The sequence below is a fragment of the Phaseolus vulgaris genome, chromosome 6 (genome assembly GCF_051622355.1).
Source record: "Phaseolus vulgaris cultivar YP4 chromosome 6, ASM5162235v1, whole genome shotgun sequence".
Taxonomy (NCBI): Eukaryota; Viridiplantae; Streptophyta; class Magnoliopsida; order Fabales; family Fabaceae; genus Phaseolus; species Phaseolus vulgaris.
The window spans coordinates 10,867,808-10,881,682 of NC_143503.1; the positions used below are offsets into that span (position 1 = coordinate 10,867,808).

The 13,875-nt window shown below is 37.9% G+C and overlaps 1 protein-coding gene across 1 annotated transcript; it reads left to right on the forward strand.

Moving 5' to 3' along the window:
• Positions 1–10,747: 10,747 nt before the first annotated feature.
• LOC137833279 (uncharacterized) lies at positions 10,748–13,646 on the forward strand. Its single transcript, XM_090303821.1, has 3 exons — positions 10,748–10,828; positions 10,903–11,438; positions 13,166–13,646. Exons 1-3 carry the CDS (start codon positions 10,748–10,750, stop codon positions 13,644–13,646), a joined length of 1,098 nt encoding a protein of 365 aa, XP_090159947.1.
• The last annotated feature ends 229 nt before the right edge of the window (positions 13,647–13,875 follow it).

A 13,875-nucleotide genomic window follows, 5' to 3' on the forward strand; every position in this document is an offset into this window, starting at 1 on the left:
AGAATCATACTTTTGTTCTACAATATGCCAAAGATGGTTAAAGAAGAAAAACAACCAGTTGATGTCACGGAACAACCGATTGTTTTTATGGCTTGTATCAGTTTTTTTCTGTTTTTCTGCATCTGTTTTTTAATTTTGTTTTATCAAGAACAATTATCTTTATATCTCTTCTTTTTGTCTATTTGTGAAGACAAATAGGGGGATATTTATGTTGTGTGTTGTTTTCGTTTTTAAATTCTGAAAAACAGTTTATGGTTGTTTAAAGAAAGCCTTATAGGTTTTTCTATGCTCTGATATTTTGCTCTGATATACTATTTTTGTTCTAACCCTATATCAGTAGTGCTTTTCTTAAACTGTGTGTTGCAGGAACTGCTTCAGATTCAATCAAATCCAACACAAGCAATCAGGGATTTGTCTTCATCAAATAGGGGGAGATTGTTGAACCAAGTGTAGTCAAGCTTTGAAGAATCCAAAACCCTTTGAAGGTTGATGAAAGGCTGGATATGCTTGTTGTTGTTGAGTTGTCTTTTAGATAGGATCTGGGGTAGATTTCATGTATAATCAACTCTTGATTGAATCCAAAGCATAAGCATTCTCAATCCTTTTAAAAGAAAAGTGTTTTTCAAACTAAGTGAAAAACAACATGTTGTTTTGTCGAAACAACCGATTGTTTTATACTTAGGTGTTTTTAGAAAGGTTGAAAACTGTTTTCAATGGTTGACTTGCTGTCAAACCAAAACAACCGATTGATTCGTGGAAACAACCGATTGATTCGTGGAAACAACCGATTGTTTGTTTTGTGACCATAACAAAAAACTGTTTTGTGCTTTGACTGAGCATTAAATGATTTTCTAACTGTTTACGCTCCAGTTTTTAATGCTTTGTCCAATCTTTAAATGCAATTAATAGTTTGATAAGATTATGCAACAAACAACTTTGTTTTAAATACAGAAAAACAGATTTGTGTTTTTCAACTGATTTGAGATTTTGAAAAGTTGAGAATTGCTTAGAGATTGCATTTATCAAAGAGTGTGAGATAGGATTTTCATCTTGTATTCATTTCATATTTGTTCTGTAACAAGTGTAATCCTTTGTATCTTTTGAAAAAACTTTTTGTGTATTGTTGAGAAGTATTGTGTGTTCTTGAGGGGATCAAGATCAGCATTCTTAGTGTTGTTGTGCTGGACCAAAGGAAGTGTGTGTCTTGAGGGGATCAAGGTCACTTCTTTGATTGTGTTGTAAGTAATCTAGGGTTGGTTGCTTAGTGGATTCCCCAGTGGTTTCTGGGAAGACTGGATGTAGCTCTGGATTTAGAGTGAACCAGTATAAACCTCTGTGTGCATTCTCTCTATCCTTAATCTCTTTAAATTCAGTTTTAATATTTGTGAACTGGTATAAACAACCGATTGTTTATGCGAAACAACCGATTGTTTTTCTGGTGTTATGCTTATTTGCTTTGTGTTTTGGCAAACTGATTTCTTTATCAACTGTTTCTCGAAGTAATTTCATTCTTGACTTAAAATTTTGCGAAAACCCTCTTTAAACCATTCACCCCCCCCCCCCCTCTCGTTTAAAGCCATACATTCTAACAACCATATCAGAGGAGATGATCGTCCACCATCGTACCGACTTCCATTCTTTTTTACGATCTTAGCTTCTATGGGATTTGAGGGGAGTAACCCATATGTTAGGTATCGAATATAAGATGTCATCCAGCAATCTGTTGAGGTGACTTGCATAACCAAAGAGTTGCTCTCCTCAGGTATTTCCTACACACTCACCCGTGGTGCTTTCAAAGTCTCTTGAATGATCGATCGGTGTCTGCCCCCTTTGTTGGAGCTTGCGAGTTTGGATAACAAGTCCGCACGAGAATTTTGTTCCCTGGGAACATGGATGAGTTCAAAGGCAGAGAACACTTCTTTCAAAATTTTGACATACCTGAGGTAAGAGGCCAAGTGCGGGTCTTTATCTTGATATTCTCTGGACACTTACCCTGTTACGAGTAATGAATCACTTTTTTGCTAGCAACAAACGAGTTCCCAACTCCTTTTCTAATACCATGCCTGCTATAAGGACCTCGTTTTCGGCTTGATTATTGCTTGCTTTAAATGCAAATCGAAGGGATTTCTTGATAAGAACATCGTTCGGTACTTCCAGGATGACGCCATGATGTGAGTTGATTTTAGATGATTCCATTTTTGGACATGACACTTTACTTAGGATTGAGATTTTTATCAATTATATGGTGAGAACCCAAAGAAGATCCCCACTGGACACGAACTTAACCAAGTGGTTAAGTGTGAATGTTCACTACTAGAGGGCAAAAGAAAAATACAAGTATATGGTGATTGATGATGAAGGGCAGAAATTAAATGAACATGGAAGGAAACAAAAGAGCATGATAGAAACCAAATTGACAATGGAGGAAAAACAAGAACATAATAACACAAAGATACATGGAGTAATGGGAAAATGGAAAAAGATGAACGAAGGAATTGCTTATGAGATGGAAGAGAGGTGGTCACGCCACCTAAAGTGTGGTCTTCCTCCAAGATAAGTGAGATGACCGCCACTTGAAAACTCTCCAATCACTCAAGATGAGACCTAATGCTAAGAGGAAAAAAGCCTCACAAACATCTCACACAATTTGAAACTTTTCTATTCAAATTTAACATGTAAATACATGGAGTAAGGCACCCTATTTATAGGAATGGGTGCCTTGGAAAACAAGAGGAGCAAGGATAGGATGGTAAATGTGTGAGGGGCTGCCTTTAGGGTTTGAATGTCAAAAACACACCCTAGGCTTAATGTTCTAGAAACTAGGTCAACTTTCCTTCTTAAAGGGCTAGAAACAAGCTAAAATGATAACTACACCCCCTATATGCTAAAGGCACCTTATTCTAGCCTATCTTGCTATTTGGAACCCTAAAGTTTGAGCCCAATTTATTTACAACTTGTTTTATTCTTAAGAAGACTAGCATAAAGAACATTAGATGCTCTGGTCTTTGTCCATTTCTCCTTTTGGTGAGGTCTTCACTTCAAAGTGGAGATGACTTCTCATAGTGTGAATGGTAATTTGCATCCTTGGTCATCTCCTTGTTGGCTTGGTTTGTAGCATGCCCCCTAGGTTTGAGAGAATTCGACCTTGAATTTAGAACTCCTGTGGTAACAAAGTTAGTTTGTTCACATATAAGATAATGCAGGGTGTGGGAGGTGAAACAAACTTATGTTCTTTGAGCTTGAGGAGTTCAAAAGGGCAAGCTCTTCTTACAAGCCATGTTGGGAAAGAATATTTGGGGATGAAAGGGCTTGGTGATAAAAATCCTCTTAAAAGGTGAGAACCTTTAGGAGTTGTTTGATGTTCATCCAAAATTTCTTTGTCCAAGATGTCAAGTAATTAGACTTATTTGATAATGAAAAAGATAAGGAAGAAGGACACCTTGGAGGTGCAGTTTGTAGCATGGCACGAGTCAACATGATTGATTTAGTTGTGTGAGATGATATGTCGTGACTCAATTTATCTTTTCTTTCTTTCTCTTTTTTTCATTTTCTCTTTTGTTTTTCATTTTTATTTGGTCCTCGTGAACTTCTTTGGGAGAGAGGAGTTTTAAGATAATCTTGTGCCCTTGGAAGTTAAAAGAAATGTGATTAGTTAGGCCATCATGTAGAACTTGTCTATCATATTGTCAAGGCCTTCTCAAAAGAATGTGTTGCTTCCATTGACACAACATCACATAAAACCTCATCTTTATATTTTCCTATAGCAAAAGTTATGAGGAATTTTTTATTAACCATGATTTCCCTCTCTTTAATAAGCCATTGGAGCTTGTAGGGCTTTGCATGAGAGATGGTGGATAACCCAAACTTTTCCACCACTCTTGTATTTGCAACATTTGTGCAACTACCCTCATCCACAATTAAGGAACACAATTTGTTTTTGATAAGGCACTTTGTGTGAAAAATGTTTTCCCTTTGACTTTCATCAAAAGGTTTTTGAATATCACCAAGCATGCGCCTTATCACTAACAAGTCTCCCTCACATGGTAGCTCACTCTTCCTCACTTTGGCTTCTTGAAGAGGTAGGGGACCTAGACCTTAGAGAGTTATGATCACTCATGAGACCCCCCTCTTTAACCATCATATTTCTCTTAGAAGGACAATTGGCTGCAATATGCCCAAAACCTAGACACTTAAAACATTTTTGACTTGAGGTTTTGGTGGGTGACTTAGGTGTAGAAGAAGAGGGTTTAGAATTTCAAGGATTGTAAGTGGAATCTTTCACAAAATTTGAAGTAAAAAGGTTTTTGAAAAAACTTTGTTTTTGTCTTTCCAAGATGATTTGTAGAAGCCATCATTATGAGTGGTTTTGAAATGAGTTTTCGTTGAAAGTTGAGATTCAACCTTGATGGCTAGGTGAACCAAATTTTCTTATGAGGAATACTCATAAAGTTCTACCACATATTGGATTTCTCTTCTTAAACCACATACAAATCTAGCTATTTTAGACTCATCACTTTCATGCATGTCAATTTGAGTTAAAGTAGTTTCAAGATCTTTAAAGTAGTCATTTACACTTATAGGTCCTTGTAGAAGTCGTTGGAGCTTCAACAAGAGTTCCTTCCTATAGTGAGGAGAACAAACCACGCGTGCATGCATAATTTTAAATCATCCCAAGAGATCACGGTTGGCCTCTTGTTTAGCCCAATGTCCATTACAACTTTGTGCCACATTGCATGGCATAATCTAAAAACCCTATGGAAGCTAACTTAACTTTTTGGTCTTCTTGGACCTTATACACATTGAAAATTTGTTCTACTTTAGATTCTCATCCTAGATATATATTGGGATCACATTCCCAATTAAAACTTGGCAATTTAATAAAAGGGAAAGAGGGCTTGGATGGTTGGTGCGGGTGGCGCCTTTCAATATATTGGTGCATTCTCCACTCTTGCTCTTCCTCTTGGCTACCATAATGGGATTAACTCCTTGAGGTTCTTCTTTTCTCCAACTTCCTTCCTCTTGGTTGTCTTGTTTGTGCCATTTCAAGCCTTTGCAATCTCTCCACTAAGTGTTGCATCTATTCATCCTTTTGGGCCAAAGACCTGATGTGATTCCACTAGCCATATAGAGAATGATTCTTGACATTCTTAGGAATCACCTTGAGTTGGACATTATAGAGGCACTTTTCTTAGAGTTGGATCATTGTTCTAAGACAAAAACTCACCAAAAACTAGTACCAAATCCCAAACTCATTTGGATGTTCCACATATTGTCAAATTGAACCAACAAAAAGAGGTAAAACTAAGAAGCACCGAACAGAATTGAATAAGAACACATTTGAACCGAACAAAGTGAAATTAAAAAGGCAAGAACAACAAATAGGTGCTGGAAAAAACAGAATAGCCGAACCAAACAACAAGACAACAATCTAGAACAAAGAATTAACAAAGAAGAAAGGAAGGATAGAAGAATTGCTCATGAAGATGGAAGGATGATGGATGATCTCGCCACTAGAAGTGTGGAATGCACCTAGATGAGAGTGCTGCCGCCACTTGAGGACTCCATGGATCCATCAAGATAAGATTAGAGAAGAAGGCTCAAAAGCTCTCCAATGATCACTCAAAATTTGAGTAGAGTTTTCTTAGATTAATTCCAATCTGAATTTTACAAAGGAAGCACCTCTATTTATAGCCTAAGGTGCTGAAAAATAGGTGGGAAATTTCAAATAAACTCATTTGAAATTCCCACCAAAAACAAGTCACATGGGAGGTGTGACATTTTTCTACTATGACACCTCCCAAAAACTACACCTACACCACTCTCCTAAGTCACATGGGTAATGTGACTTTATTTTACATTTTCACACTCCTTTATTTAATAACCACACCTCCTAAAACTATACAAGAGTATTTCAAAGCTTGGCCTTGCCCCTCATGGGATGGCCTTGGGCTCTTTGGGCTTTGGCCTTCTTGGGCTTGGGCTTTGGGCTTGGGCCTCATCTTTATTTTATGTCTTTTTAATTTTGAGAAGACTAGAAGGAAGAACTTCAAATGTGAGGGTGGATGTCCTCTTCCTCCATTAATAAAAGCCTCCTTTATTTGATTCTCATCAAGACCTCTTAGCTTCTGCAAGCTCTCCTAAAAGAAAAGCCTTTTGGGGAGATTGTGGCTTGGAGGATTCCCCGAAAGATAAATGAGCCATAAAAATTGCACAAAGATAACAAACAATTAGTGAAAGACAAGTTAATAACTCTCTTCTCACTTGCGTCACTCTTTTGTGTAGCAAAGAGAATTGAACAAAGCACTCAAAAAAAAGATTCTCTCAACAAAGATCTATCTTGGTGTTGCAAGCTCTCAAATGAAAAGGGACAAAGCCCTTAACACTTGATCTCAAAAGAACCACAACAAAACTAAAGAATTTTAAAAGACAAACAAGAAAAGCTCAAAACAAATAAGTTAAATCAAGTTGGTTTATGGAAATAAGATGTCCATAATTTTTATCATGCATATTTTCATTTACCTCCAATTATCACAAAAAGTTTGGGATTCAAATTAAATGAACACTTGAAAACTATGTTTGGAGCTTAAATCTCTTCTAGAGGGTAAAGGAAAAATACAAGTATATGGTGATTGATGATGAAGGGCAGAAATTAAATGAACATGGAAGGAAACAAAAGAGCATGATAGAAACCGAATTGACAATATAGGAAAAACAAGAACATAAGAACACAAATATACATGGAGTAATGGAAAAATGGAAAAAGATGAAGGAAGGAATTGCTTATGAGATGGAAGAGAGGTGGTCACACCACTTGGAGTGTGGTCTTCCTTCAAGATAAGTGAGATGGTCGCCACTTGAGAACTCTCCAATCACTCAAGATGAGACCTAATGCTAAAAGGATATAAGCCTCACAAACACCTCACACAATTTGTGCAGAGTAACTTTTCTATTCAAATTCAACATGTAAATACATGGACTAAGGCACCCTATTTAAATGAATGGGTGCCTTGGAAAACAAGATAAGCAAGGATAAGATGGTAAATGTGTGAGGGGCGCCTTTAGGGTTTGACTGTCAAAAACGCACCCTAGGCTTAATTTTCTAGAAACTAGGTCAACTTTCCTTCTTAAAGGGCTAGAAACAAGTTAAAATGATAACTACACCCCCTATTGTGCTAAAGGCACCTTATTCTAGCCTATCTTGCTATTTGGACCATTAAAGTGGGCCCCATTTATTTACAACTTATTTTATTCTTAAGAAGACTAGCAAAAAGAACATTAGAGATGCTCTGGTCTTTGTCCATTTCTTCCTCTTGTGAGGTCTTCACTTGGAAGTGGAGATGACTTCTCATAGTGTGAAAGGTGATTTGCACCCTTGGTCATCTCCTTGTTGGCTTGTCTTGTATCACATCTGCCCCGCTTCCTTGCAGGTCTGAGGAACTGTCAATGGAAAGGACCCACAGGCAGTCGTCGGGATCGGATTTGGATTCTCTGGGGCAAGCTTAGTGAAAAAAATTGTGTATACATGCCCCTTTATCGGCCCATGCAACTCATAATGTATATCAAACTCTGATAATTCCACAGCCTATCAGACCATTCTCATTGCAATATCTGGTTTTTGGAGTACCTTCTGAATAGGGAGGTTGGTCATGACTATTACCGTGAAGATCTGAAAATAGTGTTGCAGCCGCCGAGCTGTGAAGACCACCGCAAAAGATGCCTTTTCAATAGCTAAGTAGCAGGTCTCTGCACCCTATAACACCTTGCTAATAAAATATATGGGCTCTGAGCTTGGCCATCCTCTTGTAAGATGACCGAGCTTATAACTCAGTCGGTGAGTGAGAAATACAAACGTATTAGGAGCCCTGGTGCAGGCTTGTGGGGTATGGGTAGCCTAGACAAATACTCTTTTAACTTGGCAAATGCCTCTTCGTATTCCTGAGTCCATGTGAAACGATCATTCTCTTTTAGGCATTGGAAATACAGGTACCCTTTATCGTCGCTGTCCAAGAGAAAGCGAGAGAGAGTAGTCATGCACCCAGTTAATCTTTGTACTTCCTTTATGTTTTTCGGACTCCTCATTTCCATGATGAGTGAACATTTTTCTGGGTTGGCCTCGACTCCCCTTTCAGATAGCAAAAAATCGAGGAACTTTTCCGCTCTGACCCCGAATACACACTTTTCAGGATTGAGTTTCAAGTTGTGAACTCCTACCGTGGCAAACAACTCCTCCAAAATGGTTATATGGTCATCCACCTTTACTGATGTCACCACCATGTCGTCTACATAGGCTTGGACATTCCATCCGAGCATGGGTAGTAGAATTTTGTCCATTAGCCTCTGGTAGGTCACCCCCAGCATTCTTTGGACTGAAAGGCACGACGTTGTAGCAATAGCTGGTTTTCTTATTATGAAGGTTGTTTTGCTTTCATCACCTGGATGCATCCGAATTTGGTGGTACTTGGAAAAGGCGTCCAGAAAACTCAGCAAACCACACCCCGAGGCATTGTCCACCAGGGAATCTATATTCGGTAATGGGTAGGGATCTTTGGGGCAAACCTTATTAAAGTTGGTGAAATCCACGCACATTCTCCACTTCTCACTTGCCTTCTTTACCAGGACCACATTGGTCAACCATTCAAGGTATTGAATTTCCCTTATGTGGCTAGCTGTGAGGAGCTTTTGCGTTTTCTCACGGATGACGAGGCACTTTTCCTCATTGAACTTTCTCCTCCTCCTCCTTGTTTGGCGTTGGGAATCGAACTAAAAAGTCGCAATAACAATTTAAATAGTTTTTCAAGGACCCATCCTCCCTTTGTATGACATCAAACAGATCGAGTAGTCGGGGCGGTCGACTTTGTTGGCCAAGAACTGCTCTTTGAAGATTCACAAAAACTGTTGGAACAACGTTATATGTCCATCCAGGATGCTCCTGAACCAATGGAGGGTCATTCCCGTGAACGTTCCCTTGAGCATCTTGCAACGAAAAACATTTGAGTTGCCTGATATGATCATCTGGGCCCTATGCCTTTAAGTGATTCTCAAGGTCATCCACTCCTGAGAAAGGAGTCATCTTCGGGGTAAGAAAATGCGGAGGGATGGCCTCGCACATTATTTTCCCGAAGAAAGGCTGAAGGTCATCCCTTGAGGACGGATCCGGAGAGCAAACTCAAACACTTTGTCGCTGATGTTTGTGCATAGTCCTTCGCATCTCTTCATTAGCCTTTTGTAGCTCCTCATTTACCCGCACAGTTTCCTCCATCATCTTTCAAGATGCTTCTACTTCTCTTAGGAGATGATCTTGGTGGGCTCGGGCTTCCTCTCTTTACCGCTCTTGTTCAACTCGGGCCTCATCCCTCAATTGCGCCTACTCGACTCGTGCTTCCTCTCTAAGGCAATCACGTTTGACATGAGCCTCCTCTCAGAGACGCTCTTGCTCGATTTGTGCTTCTTCTCGAAGGCGATCTTGCTCCCTACGATGATCCTCAATAGCTTGTTGGAGGACTCTCGTCGTCTCCATAATTTGTTGCAACATGGGGACCTCGTCTTCGTCGGCCACCATAGCTCCTTGCCTCATGTTTCTCATCTCGTGCGCTGGTGTGGATGAACTCGTGTTGGTATCTAGTGGGATCAGTTTTACCTGCCCTACGGTGGGCAGCAAATGTTCTTGTTGGTTGACCTGGGTTGGACTGTAGCAGTGGTTGTTATCTCCCTCTATCTTTGTTGCAGATTCCAACGGAGGGTGCTCTACCTGTTGATTACACTCCGATGATCAAGTCAGTGAGAGCACTTATATATTATAATGTAGTGTAAATAGCATAGAGTCAACTTACTTGATAGTTAGGGTCTTAGGGCCCTTTTATAGTAGTCGTCAAGCATTGATAACTGCGTATGTTATCTGTTAATATTTTCCCTTATATTTCGGGATTGTATCTGTTGCAGAGTATCGTCTATGACTGGTCTCTTTTCTTTCTTCTCCTTCCAACAACTAACTCAAATTAGATAAAATCTTCTTTTGGTGTTTGGGTCGTGTCAAAAATGAGAAGTGGACGCTTTTTTAGAGACACTAGCCTTATCATGTTTGGGTTGAGGCTTATTCTTCCTGCATCCCCACGTTTTTCTTCCTGCACCCCCACAATTTTAAAAATTCCAACATTAACCTTGACCTATAATTTGAAAAGGGGCACCGTTCTGCATTTCCACTGTCACTGATCATCTTTATCCTTGAGTATCAACTGTTGTGGAGGGTCTTCGTAATTGTTGGGAGCAAGTTGGAGGAGTACGCAACGTTGTCGAAGTGTTGTTTGGGTTATAGAGGTAAAAGTTAAGTTTTTTTTTATGAGCACGGTGGTTATGGAGATTTCGAGATTACCGGATATCGGGATTCGGTAATATATTCTGGATTCATGAATCGGAATTAATTAAATTGTGTGTTCCGGATGAGGGGTGTTCCGGAAGGTAAAATGTCATAAATTGTTGTTTTCCAGATTGTTGAATCCGGAAGCCTAAATTGCATTACGGATTGGTGGATCCGGAATTGTTTTTTGTGTTATGGATTCCTGAATCCAGAATGCATCACTTGCATTATGGATTTATGAATCCATAATATTTTTTTTGTGTTATGGATTCCTGAATCCAAAGTGGTCTTTTTGAATTATGGATTGTTGGATCTGGAATGATTTTTTTGACTTATGGATTCATGGATTCGGAATGCAATAATTTTGTTTCATTTTTTTTTATTTGTAAAAGCATGGACAGTAGTGAAGAATTTGAACAAGAATTATATGATGGGGTGGATGTGTGGGATGATGATACGTTTACTACAGATGAGGTAAAGTTAAGTTTGTAAAGTATGCTTATGTTGTTTGTTAATTAGTAAATAATTTGTTATGATAACTTTTGTAGGTATCTCGTACTCGAGATGAGCTCCTAAAGTGGGTTAGAAAAGTTGCGTTTCACTTTGGTTTTGTTATTGTGATATTGAGATCGGATACTTCAACTGGCCAACGAAGAAGGAAAACATTTGTATTATTAGGTTGTGAGATAGGAGATAAATATATACGATATAAGAAGGATTTACAGGTTACTGAGAGTGGAACTAGGAAATGTGGTTGTCCTTTCAGATTACGAGGGTATCTAGTAAAGAGTGGTGAAGGATGGATATTGAAATTAATTTGTGGGTCTCATAATCATGAGTTGGCAAATACATTGGTTGGTCATCCATATGCTGGTAGGTTCACATGTAGTGAGAAATCAATGCTTATGGACATGACAGACAGTTCGGTGAATCCTAGAAATATTTTGCTGACAATGAAAGAGCATGATGAGAAAAATGTGAGCACAATAAAGCAAGTTTATAATGCACGATATATGTACAAAAAATCAGTACGAGGTGATAGAACTGAAATGCAACAATTGATGATGTTACTTGAGCGTGATATGTATGTCCATTGGTCTAGGTTTGAAGAAGAGACGAATGTGTTGAAGATGGTTGCTGCCCCTTCAAGACATGTGTTTGATGAAGACTTTTATGTACAATTCTTGTATATTTTAGTTTTGCCTTAAGTGTGTCTTAGGTAGTGTTTAGAGGTTGTTTAAGAGTGGGCTTTTTGCTGAGTAACTCACCTTCTAACCACTGGCCATGTGATAAGAACAAGCATAAGGTTTCTTAAACTGTTTTTCACATATTTTACAAAAACACGTTTACTGCATAAAAATAAATCTGTTCTTTTCTAAATAAACAGATTCATTTTTAAACTGATGTCTTGGCTAAGTCTTGTGAAAATTAGATTTTGTGCATCAAACTTTTTGACTAAGTCTTCTACCTTTCAAAACGACTGTGTTTTGAATAGTTAAGCTTTTTCTGTTTTCGTTTTGAAAAATAAATCTGTTCATCTGTAAATGAATAGATTCTTTTTGACTCTGGTGCCATGTCTAGCTTAAACGGTTTTCAATTTTGTCCCTGCACCAGAATGGCCGACTAAGTCTCCTCACATAACAAATTCTCTAACTGCTTTTGAAAATAAATCTGTTCATTTTATTTTCAATCTGTTCATTTTATAACAGCTTTAACTGTTTTTCAAAAATCTGTTATAAGTTGGTTTTCTATAAAATGAAAACTTGTTTCTGAGTTTCAAAAACGATCATACAGTTGTAAAAACAAGTTTTGCATCAGAGAATTGAGGATTTACAAAGAATTAGCATTTGTTCTTAAAAGATTTCGAAAATCACAAAGTGTTTGTTCTTATTTGGTTCCAAAAGCTTGGTGAGAGGTGCTGCTACTGTTCTAGCAATTTGTTCTACTGGTTTAAGGCAGATTTCTGCATCCTCAATCAGGTGTAGTCGTTTCACATTTCTTTTCTTGTAAAAGTTTGGTTGTACACTCTTCTTGATAGGGTTTCTTGAAGAGTGTGTGTGTGCTGAAATAGGGTTTTTCAGCAAGTGTACCTAAGTTCTTGTAGGGTTCAAGAACAGTGGGATTTGTGTTTGTTTCAATTGTGATTTAGTGAATTTCAACTTGGTTTAGGTGAAAACTGGATGTAGCTCAGTTGAGTGAACCAGTATAATTGTCTTGTGTTCATTCTCCCTTAATCTCTGCACTTAAATTTCTGCATAACTGTTAAATTGTCAAGAAATAAATATGTTCAATCTATAATAAATCTGTTCTTTCTGGGTTTGTGACATACTGTTCTTAATTTCTGGAAAACTGTTTGATTTTAAGAAGAACATAAATAACCTGTTAAAAAGCCACTGAAACAGATTGATTGTGATAGGTTAGTCAAGTAATTGTCAAGCTATCAATTGAACCTTAATCACTTGCTTAAAATTGAAGCTTGTTGTTTTGTGACTCACTGTTCTTTCTTCATTATATCAGTGTGTGTATCTGGAAAAGCAATCTGCATAATCTTGTGATTAACTTGACTGTATAAATGTTTTTCAAACACAAACAGTGCCAAAATAAATCTGTTCAATTTCAAATAAATCGATTTATTTTCTGTACATTGTGATAAATACTGATTCTGCAAGAAACATTTAAAAGATCAATTCACCCCCCTCTTGAACTTTGGCACTATTAAACCCAACAGAATGTTGTGCAAGATTTATTTTGGACACCCCCTGATTCAGTGAAGCTATTGAATGCCTTTAACATAGTATTGATGATGGACAGTACGTATAAAACTAATAGGTATAGGATGCCCTTGTTTGAAGTTGTTGGTGTAACCTCAACAGGATTGACCTTCAGTGCTGCATTTATGTTACTCGCATCAGAACGTCATCATAACTTTGTATGGGCCCTTGAGAAGCTGAAAGGTTTGTTTTTGAGATTTGATTCACACCCGAAGGTTGTGGTTAGTGATAGAGATATTGTTCTAATGAATGCAATAAATGTTGTGTTTCCCGAAGCTGCTAATTTGTTATGTTGTTTTCACATTGATAAAAATATTAAAGCAAAATGTAAAATGATTGTTCATCCAAAAGAGGCATGGGATCAAGTGATGGAATCTTGGGGAGCAATTGTTGATTGTGAAAATGTAGAGTCTTATGAACATCGTGTGGAGGCATTTAATGTTGTTTGTTCATCATGGCCTATATTTACTGAATATGTGATTAGTACTTGGTTAAATCCACATAAAAGAAAAGTTTGTTAAGGCTTGGACAGATAAAGTCATGCACTTAGGCAACACGACAAGTAACAGGGTTGAGGCTGCACATTGGAGTTTAAAGAGGATCCTTGAGACGTCAATGGGGGACTTATGCTTTTGTTGGGATTCCATTAATAAGATGATCATCTTGCAACATAATGCAATTAAATCTTCATTTGAAAAGAGTTTGCATGTAGTGAGTCATGTCTTCAATGTAACAAGATATAAGAAATTG

Bases quoted from the DNA above. Each gene is read 5' to 3' on its own strand.
- LOC137833279 (XM_090303821.1), top strand. From the start codon at position 10,748: ATGGACAGTAGTGAAGAATTTGAACAAGAATTATATGATGGGGTGGAT. The intron at 10,829-10,902 runs GTAAAGTTAAGT...TAACTTTTGTAG, and splicing joins ATACGTTTACTACAGATGAG to GTATCTCGTACTCGAGATGA. The intron at 11,439-13,165 runs GTATGTCCATTG...GATGATGGACAG, and splicing joins ATGTTACTTGAGCGTGATAT to TACGTATAAAACTAATAGGT.